The 13,006-nt window shown below is 37.1% G+C and overlaps 2 protein-coding genes across 3 annotated transcripts; both read right to left on the bottom strand.

Moving 5' to 3' along the window:
* Positions 1–2,924: 2,924 nt before the first annotated feature.
* On the bottom strand, positions 2,925–4,896 carry LOC131332254 (histone H2AX-like). Its single transcript, XM_058366377.1, has 2 exons — positions 4,555–4,896; positions 2,925–3,407 (listed from the first exon to the last, which is right to left on the bottom strand). The coding sequence occupies exons 1-2, from the start codon at positions 4,744–4,746 to the stop codon at positions 3,186–3,188; spliced, it is 414 nt and encodes a 137-aa protein (XP_058222360.1). The 5' UTR covers positions 4,747–4,896; the 3' UTR covers positions 2,925–3,185.
* A 4,215-nt stretch (positions 4,897–9,111) lies between these two features.
* LOC131332253 (histidine-containing phosphotransfer protein 1-like) lies at positions 9,112–11,953 on the bottom strand. Of its 2 annotated transcripts, XM_058366376.1 has the most exons (7): positions 11,810–11,953; positions 11,503–11,697; positions 11,149–11,279; positions 10,838–10,906; positions 9,849–9,920; positions 9,657–9,729; positions 9,112–9,546 (listed from the first exon to the last, which is right to left on the bottom strand). In XM_058366376.1, the coding sequence occupies exons 2-7, from the start codon at positions 11,560–11,562 to the stop codon at positions 9,514–9,516; spliced, it is 438 nt and encodes a 145-aa protein (XP_058222359.1). In that variant the 5' UTR covers positions 11,563–11,697; positions 11,810–11,953; the 3' UTR covers positions 9,112–9,513. The 2 variants fall into 2 exon arrangements, with proteins under 2 accessions (XP_058222359.1, XP_058222358.1); XM_058366375.1 differs by having other exon boundaries at positions 11,503–11,810.
* Between the last annotated feature and the right edge of the window lie 1,053 nt (positions 11,954–13,006).

The following is a 13,006-nucleotide window of genomic DNA, read 5'->3' on the forward strand; positions in this document are numbered from 1 at the left end:
CATCCCTAATGACATTGAACTAGACATTACCAATGATCCAGCCTATTACTATTTATGTGTTTTGTTTATGATTTTGTTGGAAGAGAATGCAACTCAATTAAGGCTATACGCCGGAAGGAATCAATGCGATGGGGAGGTTGAGCAGTAGTGAGGGGCGATTGTGAAGGCGTGGTTCATCCTCTTAAGTAAAAGTAGATCCGAAGGTTCAAATCGAAGATCTTCGCGAGACATTCTAAGCTCGTTTTTCGATTAGCTCTTCTAGACCAATCTAAAAACTTTGCGTAACACAAATTTTGCATCCTAAAGATCCTATCATTAAAAGAAGGTGCGACGAACCTAGTAAATTGAGCTAAATTTGTGTTTACCCCTTTAAAACATGTTAAAAGTAGCTATTGTTTGGAGTAATAAGGATAATCTTCAAAAAACTTCGACAATTGTTGATGGTCTTTACCTGATATAGAAATTTGTCAACTAAAAACCAAACTCATTTCAGACCTGGCCGAAAAATAAAATTAGCCATAGTTACAATAACTTAGGCTAGCCATTTTTTCAAGCTAGTTCTCAACCTTTCATTCAGCTACTTTCTTTTTTCATTTTTTTGAAATGGCGAAAAAGAATTTTTTTTATTTTTGGAAACAAATTATGAAGATTAAAGATAACCAAAGCATAAGGCATTAAATCAGAGCAAGAGCATACCCACAAAAAGGCGCCCCTCACCTTGATAATCAAAACTGCCACCAAGGCGCCAAGGAAAGAAAACCAAACCAAAACTAACAAGAAGCCAACCAAGGCAAAACCCCAAAAGAAAAAAATCACTCCCCAAACCAACCAAGGCAATATGATCCCCAAAGAAACATCTAAGGATCAATCATCATGCTGAAGAGTCTGATAGTTTGCCCTTTCCTCATTTCCAGCTTCCATAATCACAATTCTGCTTATAACTTCCTCATCATCACCCTGATAACCGATATCCATGATCTTATTTAAAGACCAAACCACCAAAGATTCATTGAGATGAAACTTGTTCAAGCCATCGGAAGAAGAGGACCGAGCAGTAGCTACAACAGCAGATCTAAACACCACATTTTTGCTTCTTTCTTCCGCCCGGCATCTGCTCAATTCTGGCTTCTGCTCATTTGTAATCCTTATTTGGTTTCATTCAACCATCCTCAAAAGTCAGAACTCCACATGTTGCGAGTCTTGTGACTCGCTAGGTCATGTAAAATGTCATCGAACAAGCTTAAATATCCTATGTCATTGTAGTTGGATCTTGTTGAAAGTACTTGCCACAAGCTGTTTCGCAATCTCACTTACAGATGGAAATTTGGTAATTTCCTGCCGTGGCTTGGCAACCTCTGTTTAGGCTTTGATCCCTCCAGTTGTATAGGAGTATCATTCAAACACTTCCATATGAAAGGACTTTCATTCCAAAGAACAGTCCAGCTGCACAAGATCACAAAACTCAATAGGGAGCATCGCTAAAGATGGACAGGGATTAGGGCTAGACTTCGCAAACTTGGCTAGAAAATGAGCACAAGAAATTTATAGAGCAGTTAACACTAGACAAAAGATCAATTCCTATCTCAAGCTAAGATCTTTGCATCTTGTAAGATGGTCTGACCTTCCCAATCCATTGCTCTCTCACCGTTCACCATAGTTATATCTTTAAGACTATCAGATTCAATTATGAAATTCTGAGTTCCACAAGCCACTGTCATAGCACAAGCCACTCTAATCCGACGCTGATGACACCCTAATCCTTCCGGAATTAACTTCCATCATCTTGCCGCTGCAATCCCTGGCTAAAACTCCAAATGCCGCCTGATTATCCTTCGATGAGAATGCCCCATTGCAGTTGAACTTACAGAACACAGTAGGGAGACATTGCCACTTCGGAACATTACAATCCCCAATCGAGCTAGGAGGTGTAGTCAACCAAAGCTGCATTCAATGCTCTACAATGGGACGGATGCACACAAGAAAAAAAACAAAGTTATTCCTGCACTTCAAAATAGACCAACTCACCTGGGCAGCCAATACAAGGCCAGACTCGTCCCTACAAACGATCTACTCAAACCACCCTACTGCCAAAGTAACCAACTGGAAATTGTCACTCCCTTTACTACAACTTGCTTTCCACATCAAAGGCCCACTCACACCGAAAGAAAACATACTCAATTGTTTCAACTTGTGGCGAAAAGGGCACAAAGGGTTCCTAGCACACTTTCTAAAGAACACATTTTCCTTTGTCTCAACCGCATTCTTCAAAGACACGCCACATAAATTCTTAATCTTAGGATGACTTGGAATAGCCATTAACTTTTCCACAATAACTCCGAAGGTTAACAAGATGAACTAGGAATTGAATCACTTCTTGCATTTAAAAGGGTAAGAACTAACCTGGAGCCTGATTTCACCGAATACTCACCTTTCAAACTGTGTCCCCACACTGCTGCATCTTCACAATTCGACCACAAAAGGGATACTCAGAAGTCAGAATCTGATTGCCAATACTCCCAGGAAGCAAACTTCTGATCAGCTCTGTATTCCACCTTCTAGAACCAACTTCGAGTAAATCCATAACCTTAGTCACTGGACAATTGGGAGGAGGGGGACCAAGACCCACAGGAACCCTATTCAGCACCACACCTATCCTTCCATACATTGATTGCTTCCCCATTGCCCACCTTCCAGCCTTGCATGATAAGATCCCTTCCCTCTAAAAGGCTCGACCAAATCCAAGAGGGGGAAGCACCTCTATTTGCATTCAGAGTCTTAGAGGTGGGAAATTAACACGCCTTAACTTGAGCCCATGTTGAAGGCTCTTAGCTAAGCAAAACTGCTCTTTAGGCTGAGATACTTCTTCCCTCTTGCGCCAATGGATACAATTCCATGATCTTACAACATGAATTAATAACATAAAATGCTAAATTGCAAGTTTTCATCTGCAATACTGAATTCAGCAAGATACAAGTCAGGTAATCCAAAAATACCATATTCACAATAGACATTACCCATCAAAAGGCTTAAAAGCAGAGACACTTCAATTCATATGTGCCCAGAGGAGCTACCCATAATGCTCTCTACTAATACAAAATCCCAAAGATAGAATAATAAAAGGGAAAAGCATAGTTCCTACTATATAACATCCTATTGTTGTTTTTTCCCATTAGAAGAGTTTTCCTCTAAAACTCCTGAGAAGCAGAACCAATCTCGCCCTTGCCTTTACCGGCCTTCTTAGGAAGCAAAGTCTGGTGGATGTTTGGCAAAACACCTCCGTTGGCAATGGTCACAGACCCCAAAAGCTTGCTAAGCTCCTCATCATTCCTCACAGCTAGTTGAATGTGCCTTGGCACTATCCTGTTCTTCTTGTTATCTCTTGCTGCATTCCCAGCAAGTTCCAATACCTAATTACAAAATCAGTCACTTTTATGAATCAGAATCATCAACGCACAAAATTTATAAACAGAAACCACTGTCTGCAAAGCTAATTAACCCAACATTCCAGTGAATGGGGAAAAGAAGAATTCCTAACCTATTACAAATAATCAAAGAAATTACTCATCTATCCTTTCTTTTCTTTTTTTGATGAGTGAAGAATTTTGTAAGCAAAAGGCATTAATTAAGGGAATGCCTACCCCTATACTGCTCATCTATTCTAATCTAATATATAAGGAGGCTACCCCTTTTGGTGCAAACTAGAGAATGAAACTGTATCACAAAAGTGTTTACCATTGTTACCCCTCAAGAGTTGAAGTTTTTACAATTTTCTTAATATTAACTCCCCCTTTAATTACATTAATCGGAGGGTCAAAGAAGGGGGGACAAAAACTAACTGCTTAGTTAACGAAGGAAAAACAAAACCACTTCACGTCAAAACTGATTTTCCAACGTCCTCTCCATCCCCAAATTCAAATTTGCCACTTTCCAACTCTGTGGAAAACTCTAACGGCATATGTTTTCCGACGGTGTTCAACATGTTGGCAACCCTTTTGATTCTGTTCTCTTTTTTTAATCCAAAAACTTGATTCTGAAATTAGTTGGCGGGTTATTGGTGAATCAACCTCCACAAAACGCTTGCGAAATAAGAAATCAATTATGATTGCATGCAAAAGTGCAATGCATGCATGGCGAGAAAGTGAAAATCAAGTCAAGTTACAACACTTCAATTAGAGAAATTAAAAAGTCTGCAAAGTAGCGACAAAATCAATCACTTGCATGCATCGGAAATGTTACAAATACCACATGACAGAAGTGTTACAAATAACCAATGCATTTGAAAATTTTCTCTCGTTTAGTCAAAAAATTTAACTTTGAATCTCACAAAAATTCAAAAAAGACTGAAATTAAAGCAATTCAAAAATTTAGGAAGAACCATGCCCTTAAACCTTTCATCAAAATTACCATCAAAAAACAAGAAATAGAACACATTGACGTCAGCAATAGCTAAATCAAACAACAAACGACAAATAATTCAACCTAATGTAAGGAATCCGAAAAGTTGGTCCAAATTTTAACGCAGAAAACGATAGAAAAATCAGCAAAAGTAAGTACCTCAGCAGCGAGGTACTCAAGGACAGCAGAGAGATAGACCGGGGCTCCGGCACCGACCCGCTCCGCGTACTTCCCAGCCTTGAGAAACCGGGCGATCCGACCCACGGGGAACTGCAGGCCCGCCTTGTGGGACCGGGACACGGACTTGGTCGCCTTGGGCTTCCCCCGCCCGCCCTTGGTCGTCGAACTCATCTCCTTCGTTTAACAAGTTGGATGCAGAGAGATGAAGTAACAGCAAGCAAACCCTAACCCTAGTTTTTGTTGTTTGCTGTTTGTTGGTCGGTTGGAGAAAGGTTGAGTTAATATAGGCGGGAAGAGCGTGCGGTGATTGGTGGAGAATGTTTCACTCGGATTGCTTGCGTGGCGTCTTTTCTTTGTACTTTGGAAATTAGAAGAAAGAAAGAATAAATTATTTACACTGGCGATGTAAACATTTGTTTTCTCCAAATCAATTGTATTGCGACATGTGTCAAAACGGTGATCCCAATTAATAAAACATGGCGATGTGGCGCAATGCAATTGATTTGAAAAAAATAAATGTTTACACCGGCGGTGTAAAGAATTTATTCTCAAAGCCATAATCGTCGTGAATGTTTCAAAAGACAAAAAGGTGGGACCCAAACACTGCACACAAACACTTATATACACTCACAATAAGGATGTGATCCAAACACTACACACCTCCAATGTGTGTGGGTCTCACTCTTATTGTGAATATGTGAGTGTAAATGTTTGTGTGTGATTATAGACTTGTGTTTTGAAAGATACGGGGAGCGGGTTTAAAAGGCTTCGAAGATGCTAAGAGTACCGATCGTTGGATACTGACAGGCACTCAGGGCCCATTCAAGGTTCCGCACGGATAATTCGAGCCGGTTAATAATTTTTAAGAAAATAATCGAGTGGACTCAATCCGATCTAATCTTTTATTTTTACATTTAAATTTTTAAAATCCTTTGATCTTAATGAAAAATGACCACAGGCAAAGTTGGGTAGATTTTGCCGTACTCGAATCTGAAAAATACTACACGGTCCAGAACTTGACTCAAACCCAAACCGATAATTTTTGGGCGCTCCCGTTCCCATACTGGTTGGGGACGGGTTTACCTCTTTAGTAAAAAATGAAAAAAAAAAAACCTAAAAACAAAATGGAAGGAAAGAGTTATATATATGGTGGTATTGTATTAGTATTATGATAATAATGCTAGGGTAAAACTATATATTTTCAAGTACAATGATTGTTTTATTAGGGTAGAAATATAATCATACTTATAAAAAAATTGTGGGGCGTGTCCAGGACAAGTAATGGGGCTGGGTAATACCAACCAGATCCTATTTTTGTAATTGTTCCCTAACCAACTCTGATACCTGAATTTTTGGGGACTGGACGAATTGCCATTCCTAAACGGGTTTATGCTATGTGAAATTATATTCATATACTCTTAATACAAATAAGGATATATTGATTCATATTCATCTACTTGAGTTTTTGCCCCTGAAATCATCATGAAATTAACTTTTATTCTATGATTTTTTTTATGGGGCCATCTTGTAGTTGTATGACTGTTTTATTTTGTCATTATTCCTTTTGTCCCAAATTGCTTGCCCCCTTTTGGAGAAGCTAAACTATTACAAACAATAATTGCATCAAGTTCAAATTGTAAGACATAACTTTTCTATATTGCCCTTGTATTCTATCTTTTCAATATAATAATTACTAACTTTTAGGGACAATTTTGAAAACCTAAAAACTTTTTAGTTTGATTTTTCAAAAAGACTAACATTTTGGAATATTCAGAAAAGGAAAGAAGGACCGGCTGTTTAAGACGGATGGAATATTAGTATTTAATTTCTACATATAAATTCATAGCCTTAATTTGAAGATTCTTTCTTCTTGCTACAGTATTATTTTGTAAAATAAGAACCAGGCCTCAAATACATCAAGAAGGTCTAATGGGGCTCACAAGTCCTTGAAAGCCCATTAAGAATAGCCTGAGTAGGGACCCATTCATAAAGTGGCCGAATTTGGGTAACACCATAGGATTGGTGGTTCATGGGCAAGTCAAGTTCATGTTTGCTTTTGCAAGGCTTGGGCCGTAGGATTAGCATGTGTAAGCCCAAGGTCAACCCCCAAATCCCTAAACCCGACGGCTGCTCTCTGTTCGATCAGTGATTTACGAGTGCAATTTTGTTTAACCTTTCTAAAAGAGCGTGAACATTATCCTTCCTTTTATTATTTGAAATGGTGTAGGTCCCACCTATTTAATACATTTTTTTGGTAAGCATGACATCACTTTGTGATGAAATCCACACTATTTCAACCAATAGAAAAGAGTGTAATATTTGCACTCTTAAATGGAGGGTAAACAAAACTCAACTCGTAATTTACCATGGCTACTAAGCTAGTATTTCTTTGGAAAGCTCCTACTACGATAAGAAATCCCCCACCCCCAGTAAAGTTGAACAATATACGACTTATTTGAAAATCATCTTTGAAGTTAATAATTCATACACCTACTTTGTTCGCTTTGTTGTTGCCAAAACTCATACTTTGCTCACTTTGGCAAAAAATAAAAGGTACTTTTTTGAAAAAACTAAAACGAATAGGGAATTCCAAAAACCCATCGTGGCTACAACTGGGTGGGAAGTTGCTATGCAATTTAGTTATCTCAAAACATTACTTTACTCAGCGGTAAATATTCGCCACCTTATTCCATAACCATCCCAAGATTTGTTCTACAAAATAATGTATCTAGAGTAGATTTTACGCCATAGATATACCACAGAATATTATAAGTCAACGAGTTCGCTCGCGAGGCCGGAGCGAATACGATAAGGCCGGCCTATAATCAGCATTAAGAAATCATATTTGCCAGCACTTTTCCTCTTAGAAAAATGCCGGCCAGGTTCTTCTGAGTATTGATGGAAAAGATTGAGCAGAATCGATCCCCACAATAATCAAAACTTACTTTGGGGAGTCGGCAGTTTATTTTAAAGTTTGCATCCCATGAACTTGTGTTTAAATTCATTGAACACATTGTGCTTTGTAAAAGAGTCAACTGCTATGAGTTAAGGGTGGCTTGTCTCCTGGTCTGCTGGTGATCGATGAGAGAAAAAAATATAGGCTTAAAAATACATTGGGTGTGCATTGGCAAAGCATGAGCCAACTCTCTCTTTCTTTATAAATTCCTGTTTACAACTTGGACAGATTCCAATCACCATTGCCAACTATTTTATTCTTGTTTTCTTACAAGCTTTGTTTAGTGGGAGCAGGGCGGCTGAACGATTGAACCAAGCTACTCGAGTTTGGGCTCGTGTTCGTTCGTTAAAAGCTTGTTCAAGATTGGTTGGTTACGTAAACAAACCAATTAGCTTGAACATGTTTTTGAAGCTCGTTAAGATTTCAAATTAACCATGCTCGAACAAGCTATTACTCGACTTGCTCGACTTATGATGTGTAACAAATTCAAGCTACTTGAGATTGGCTCGTGTTTGGCCTGAGTACTAAAACTCGTTTAAGATCGGCTAGGCTCAAACATATTTTTAAAGCTTGTTGAGTTTTCAAACCACCTGCTCGACTCGTTTAGCACCCGTAAGAGGAAGACTAAATCATTTTTCTTCATGCCTGATGCTTAAGTTATGTGTGAAATCAAATAATAATCAACTTAACCAGGCAAGCAATTTCACTATGAAAGCAGAGGAGCTCTGTTTGGCATGACTTTTGCAAAGCAATATCTCTGTTGGGTGTTGTTTAGTTTTGAGTGATCAGCTTCCCTTGTCGATCATTCATTCTATTCAATTACTATAAGCTAAATAGACACATTTGACAAGTGATCAACAATATTTCTAGGGACGACAAAGTTTTTTGTTTTAACCAGCGAAAGTTAGTACGTAATGTTAGTAAGTCAGATTATTGGAAGATGAGTTGAACTCCTGACCTCCTTTCTCCTGACACTTTAGTGCACTCTTGATACCGTTGGGCCGGAAGCCTCTCTGCTTGTTTTTCGTGAGTTGAATACTGGTTGTTGATAGTAGTGGGGTGACAAGCAGCAAAAACCTCGCCTTTGTTCGGTTTCCATTTTAGTTTTCACTTTCATTTTTGTTTTCAATCATTACTCATATCTTTCCCCAATCATTACCTCTATTTTTAATTATTAACTTTTTCTCTCTATATCTTTCAAATCATTACTCATATCTCCAAATTATTACTCCTATTTCTCTCCACAATCATTACCCAAAAACAAAATCATAACTCTTATCTGAACAAAGCCGATATTTTTAGTTTATTTTTTCTTCGTTTTTGTTTTCATGTTTTCAGAAAACTCAAAAGTTTAAAATGTCCCTTTCATTTCGATGTCGATTTTTCTCTACGTTGACACAAAGTTTTTCAGTTTTTTTTTGTGAGAAACAATTCGCCAAACGAAAAATGAAACAACAAAACACAAAGCAAGCAAATACCATACCAAACAATTCTGCTGAATTTATGGTTTATAGGCAGGCAGGAATGACAACAGCCTAGAATTTCTCCCTCTTAAGTGTCATGATGAGTAAAGAAAGAAGAAACAAAACTGTTAACAATATATGGATAGAAAATAGAGGTGAAAGATTCATTCTTGTCCTCTGTTACTGGCCGTACATTTAGTACAATGTCAAATCAAGCTCCAAATATCACTAACATTGCAAAGGCTACCGACAGTCGGACCCATAGATCACAAATCTGAATGTAAATATGTACGGAGCTATCCGATGCATATGATTCACATGATACATTCGTTAGATCCACGTGAATTAAATGACTTTGAACTCCGAATATATGCATTCCTAGCACGGCTTATATCACGAACCCTCTTCAACACCAAAATGACCAAAGATAAAACTTCTCTACAAATAGGAAACACATTCCATTTTCTTGATTTTTAACTGCAGATGATGGCTTCACTGCCTCTTTCATTCTATTGGCATCTACCCACCAGCTTCTAATAATTGTTGCTCAAGCTATAACCAAGGAAATTGGAAAACAACAACAACAAAATGTGGTGAGACCGAGAAGCCGATCGGTTTGGTCCGAAATCAAATGAGATTTTTTTTCTTTAGTATACACTCACCTTGAATAGAGTTTCGAGCTTGTTCTTCACAAGGGAATACTCATTTTTCAATTGTTGCAGACATTTCAGGCACCTGCATTAGACCTTGCCCTTCCCAATTAAGTCCATATATCAAAGTTTTCACAAAAATAATCCATGTATTTGAGATTTTCGGCCTAAATAATGTGATGTTACTCGGGAAGTTTTACGTACCCTTCAGTATTCTGCTCATCGCAATAATTGCGGAAGGAAATGCAGGCCTTCTGGACTCTTTGTGCTCCGATGCTGTCACAACACGAGAGAAAGTACAAAAACACAGAAATTTAACAACAAAAAAGAAGGAAATTGAGAAAGAAACAAGCAATGGTTTTTCCCTTGGCATTTGCAAGTTAATTGAGTTATTGGCATTGTTAATGCCGTTTTTCTTGCATTGCAGGCTTGTCGAAAGCGAAATTTTTTGACAATTTTTCTTCATTAAATGCCAATGTGACCTCAGGATATTTTTTGATTGATCAAAAAATAATACTAATAATAATGTGACCTCAGGATGTATGTCACTTAATTATGCATTTGGGATTATGATAACTTAGGTGCCGTTCCGGTTTCTAAAAAAAAAAATTTAAGAAATAGAAAGTAATTTCAAGGTAAAAAATTATGTATTTAAGCAAATAATTTTTCTATCAATATAGATCTTATTCAGATATTTTAAACGGTGCAAAAAAAATTAAAAAATTATTTTTCATTTTCGTTATATTTGAGTTTGAAATTACATTCTTTTTGAAAAAGAAAGTTTTGGGAGAAAGCGGAACGGAGCCTTAATAGAAACTCTTAGACTATACGAATCTTGTTGAAGTTAGAAGAAAATTTTCCAAGTTGAGTTCTTTTTTTGTAAAGTTATTATCGACTTTAATTAATGTGCAATCAAGACAGGCAAAGATTTATTATCTGGACTATGCCATACTGGGAGGATATGAGTAGTGAAGAGGGAGGAACTTTAAAAAAAAAACTTGTTTTGCTAATTATTTCTAAAAATTGTTATTACGATTCTTTACTCGAAAAACGATCCACTTGCAAATTAAGAAACCTGTATGTTGAAGACGCATGAAATTGATAAGCGTCTTTTGATAACAATGGTACTATGTCCGAAAACACGAAAAATTGAAGACGAAAAAAAATGCAACACCAACAATGGGTACGGTTACCTTGAGCTGCTACCCTTCAACTGGTGGACATGGGCATCCACCTTTTTAAAATCTACACTCTGTTGTTCCCTGAAGAAAATGAGAAAACAATAAAAGCAATAAAATGAAGAGTAATTACAGAATGAGGCAATGAGGTGTTGTTCTAATTCTTATGCATTTTTAAATTTTGGTAACAAAAGAAGAAAACATATTTCCATGAATGAGCAAATTAATGAGAAAACAAATTGAAAATAGAATATGTTCCGACAAAAATGAAAATGAAAATGAAAATGAAAATGAAAATACACAAAATTAAGAGTGGAAATGCTGACAGATCTTTGGCGAGTTCATTGACAAGCCTTTGAGAATCTTGAAAGAAGAGAGAAACCACTTCTACCACAAACTCTGGGTTGCTCTCATCTTGTAATTGCTGAAGCTGGTTGAACTGATCATCAAGAAATCCCTTCTCATGTATAATAAACGAAAAATTTATCATCAATATACGAAATCTCGTTTGCTTAACGATTTTTTGAATATTCTCGAAAACCATTGTGCGAAAATGAATATATTTATGAAAAGGATGAGGTTTTTTTTTTTTTTTTGAAAATTAAATTTGTGAAAAGCATTTTGTTTTGAAGAACTGATTGTGTAGAAACTGAAAGCAGTACTTGGGGTATGTAACGGACCTCATTAAACAAGGACCTTGTGTAGTCCGCCAATTGTTTTTGCAACTGAACCACATCCATTGTTAGCTCTCTCTCTCTCTCTCTCTCTCTCTCTCTCTCTCTCTCTCTCAAGCTGATTGTAGCTCTATCAACTTGTAACTATTTGGAGGTTCACTTCATGGTAGTGTTGGACACACTGCTTTCTTGGAACAAAACCTGGAGACCCAGATAGAGATTTGATGAATTTAAGGGGCCAACAATAGACACATCCAGTGTGTGTATGTAGAGAGAGAGAGAGAGAGAGAGAGAGAGAGGGGCCTTTTGTCACCTCTGTGGATAGGTGTGTTTCTATTCTTTTGCCCTCTTGCAGCCTAGCTGGTAGTCCATCTGTGATCAGTCAAAACACAGAACTTGAAAACCACCCACTAGATCCAAAATTTGATGCCATGTACCATTCCCATTCCCCATCTTTTGCTTTCAGTAATTAATAATTATACCTCTCTCTCTCTCTCTCTCTCTCTCTCTCTCAGTAATTAATAATTATACCTCTCTCTCTCTCTCCATACATACATACATATTATATATAAAATATCAACATTAATCTACAACCACATTCAAAATACACAAACGCTCACATATATGTGCGGAACTACACTTACTTATGGTGTATTGTGTGAATTTCACGGATTTAATCATGTGCACAAGTTTGTGCAAGTATGTTTTTGTGAGACTACACATACTTATGGTGTAGTATGTGAATTCCAAGCATTTAATCATGTGCACATGTTTGTGTAAGTATGTGGTTGTGTCACCGTGTAAGTTTGTGTGCGTTTTGGACGTGGTTCTAGACTTATTCTCTCTCTCTCTCTCTATATATATATGTATCGTGAGCTATTGAAGGTGCTAACGTGGGCATGATAGCAGTAAGCATGCTAATGTTGGGTTTCCCTTAAAAGTTTATCTATAGAGCTTTCAAACTTTTGGACAGATTGTTTCCGTTAAATAAGCTTTTAGCTAAAGAATGTGAAGAGAATGACTCATCTCGAAATCCGTATCTCTCTAAACTTTAACTCGTTTAGTCCATCCAGACAATGGAGAAAATTAACCACCCCAAACCTAGTGGAGTAATTTGACGGATTTGGCTGCAAAAAAGCAAGATCGAAATTTTTGGAATTTGTGTCGGTGAAAATATCAGCATCAGCAGCAGAGTGGGAATTTTAACTTACTCTGGCCCAAGTTAGCAACAATTATATAGAACTATTTTGTTCTTAATAGGCAACTACAACACAGAGATGTGCTTAATTATTTTTTTCCTCACGAAATAAATTCAAAAGATTTAAATGAGAATTTAATATCATTTGGGCTTTTTACTACATCAAACCAAAACTATTTAAAATATGAGAGACTAATAAACTAATTTTATCGGAATACTAAAGATTATATAATATCTACTGATTATTTGAAATTGGGTGGAGCTAAGACTCCTAGCTTGTGGCCTATTAACTTTTTCTTAGATTTTACATTG

The sequence above is a fragment of the Rhododendron vialii genome, chromosome 7a (genome assembly GCF_030253575.1).
Source record: "Rhododendron vialii isolate Sample 1 chromosome 7a, ASM3025357v1".
NCBI classification, from domain to species: Eukaryota; Viridiplantae; Streptophyta; class Magnoliopsida; order Ericales; family Ericaceae; genus Rhododendron; species Rhododendron vialii.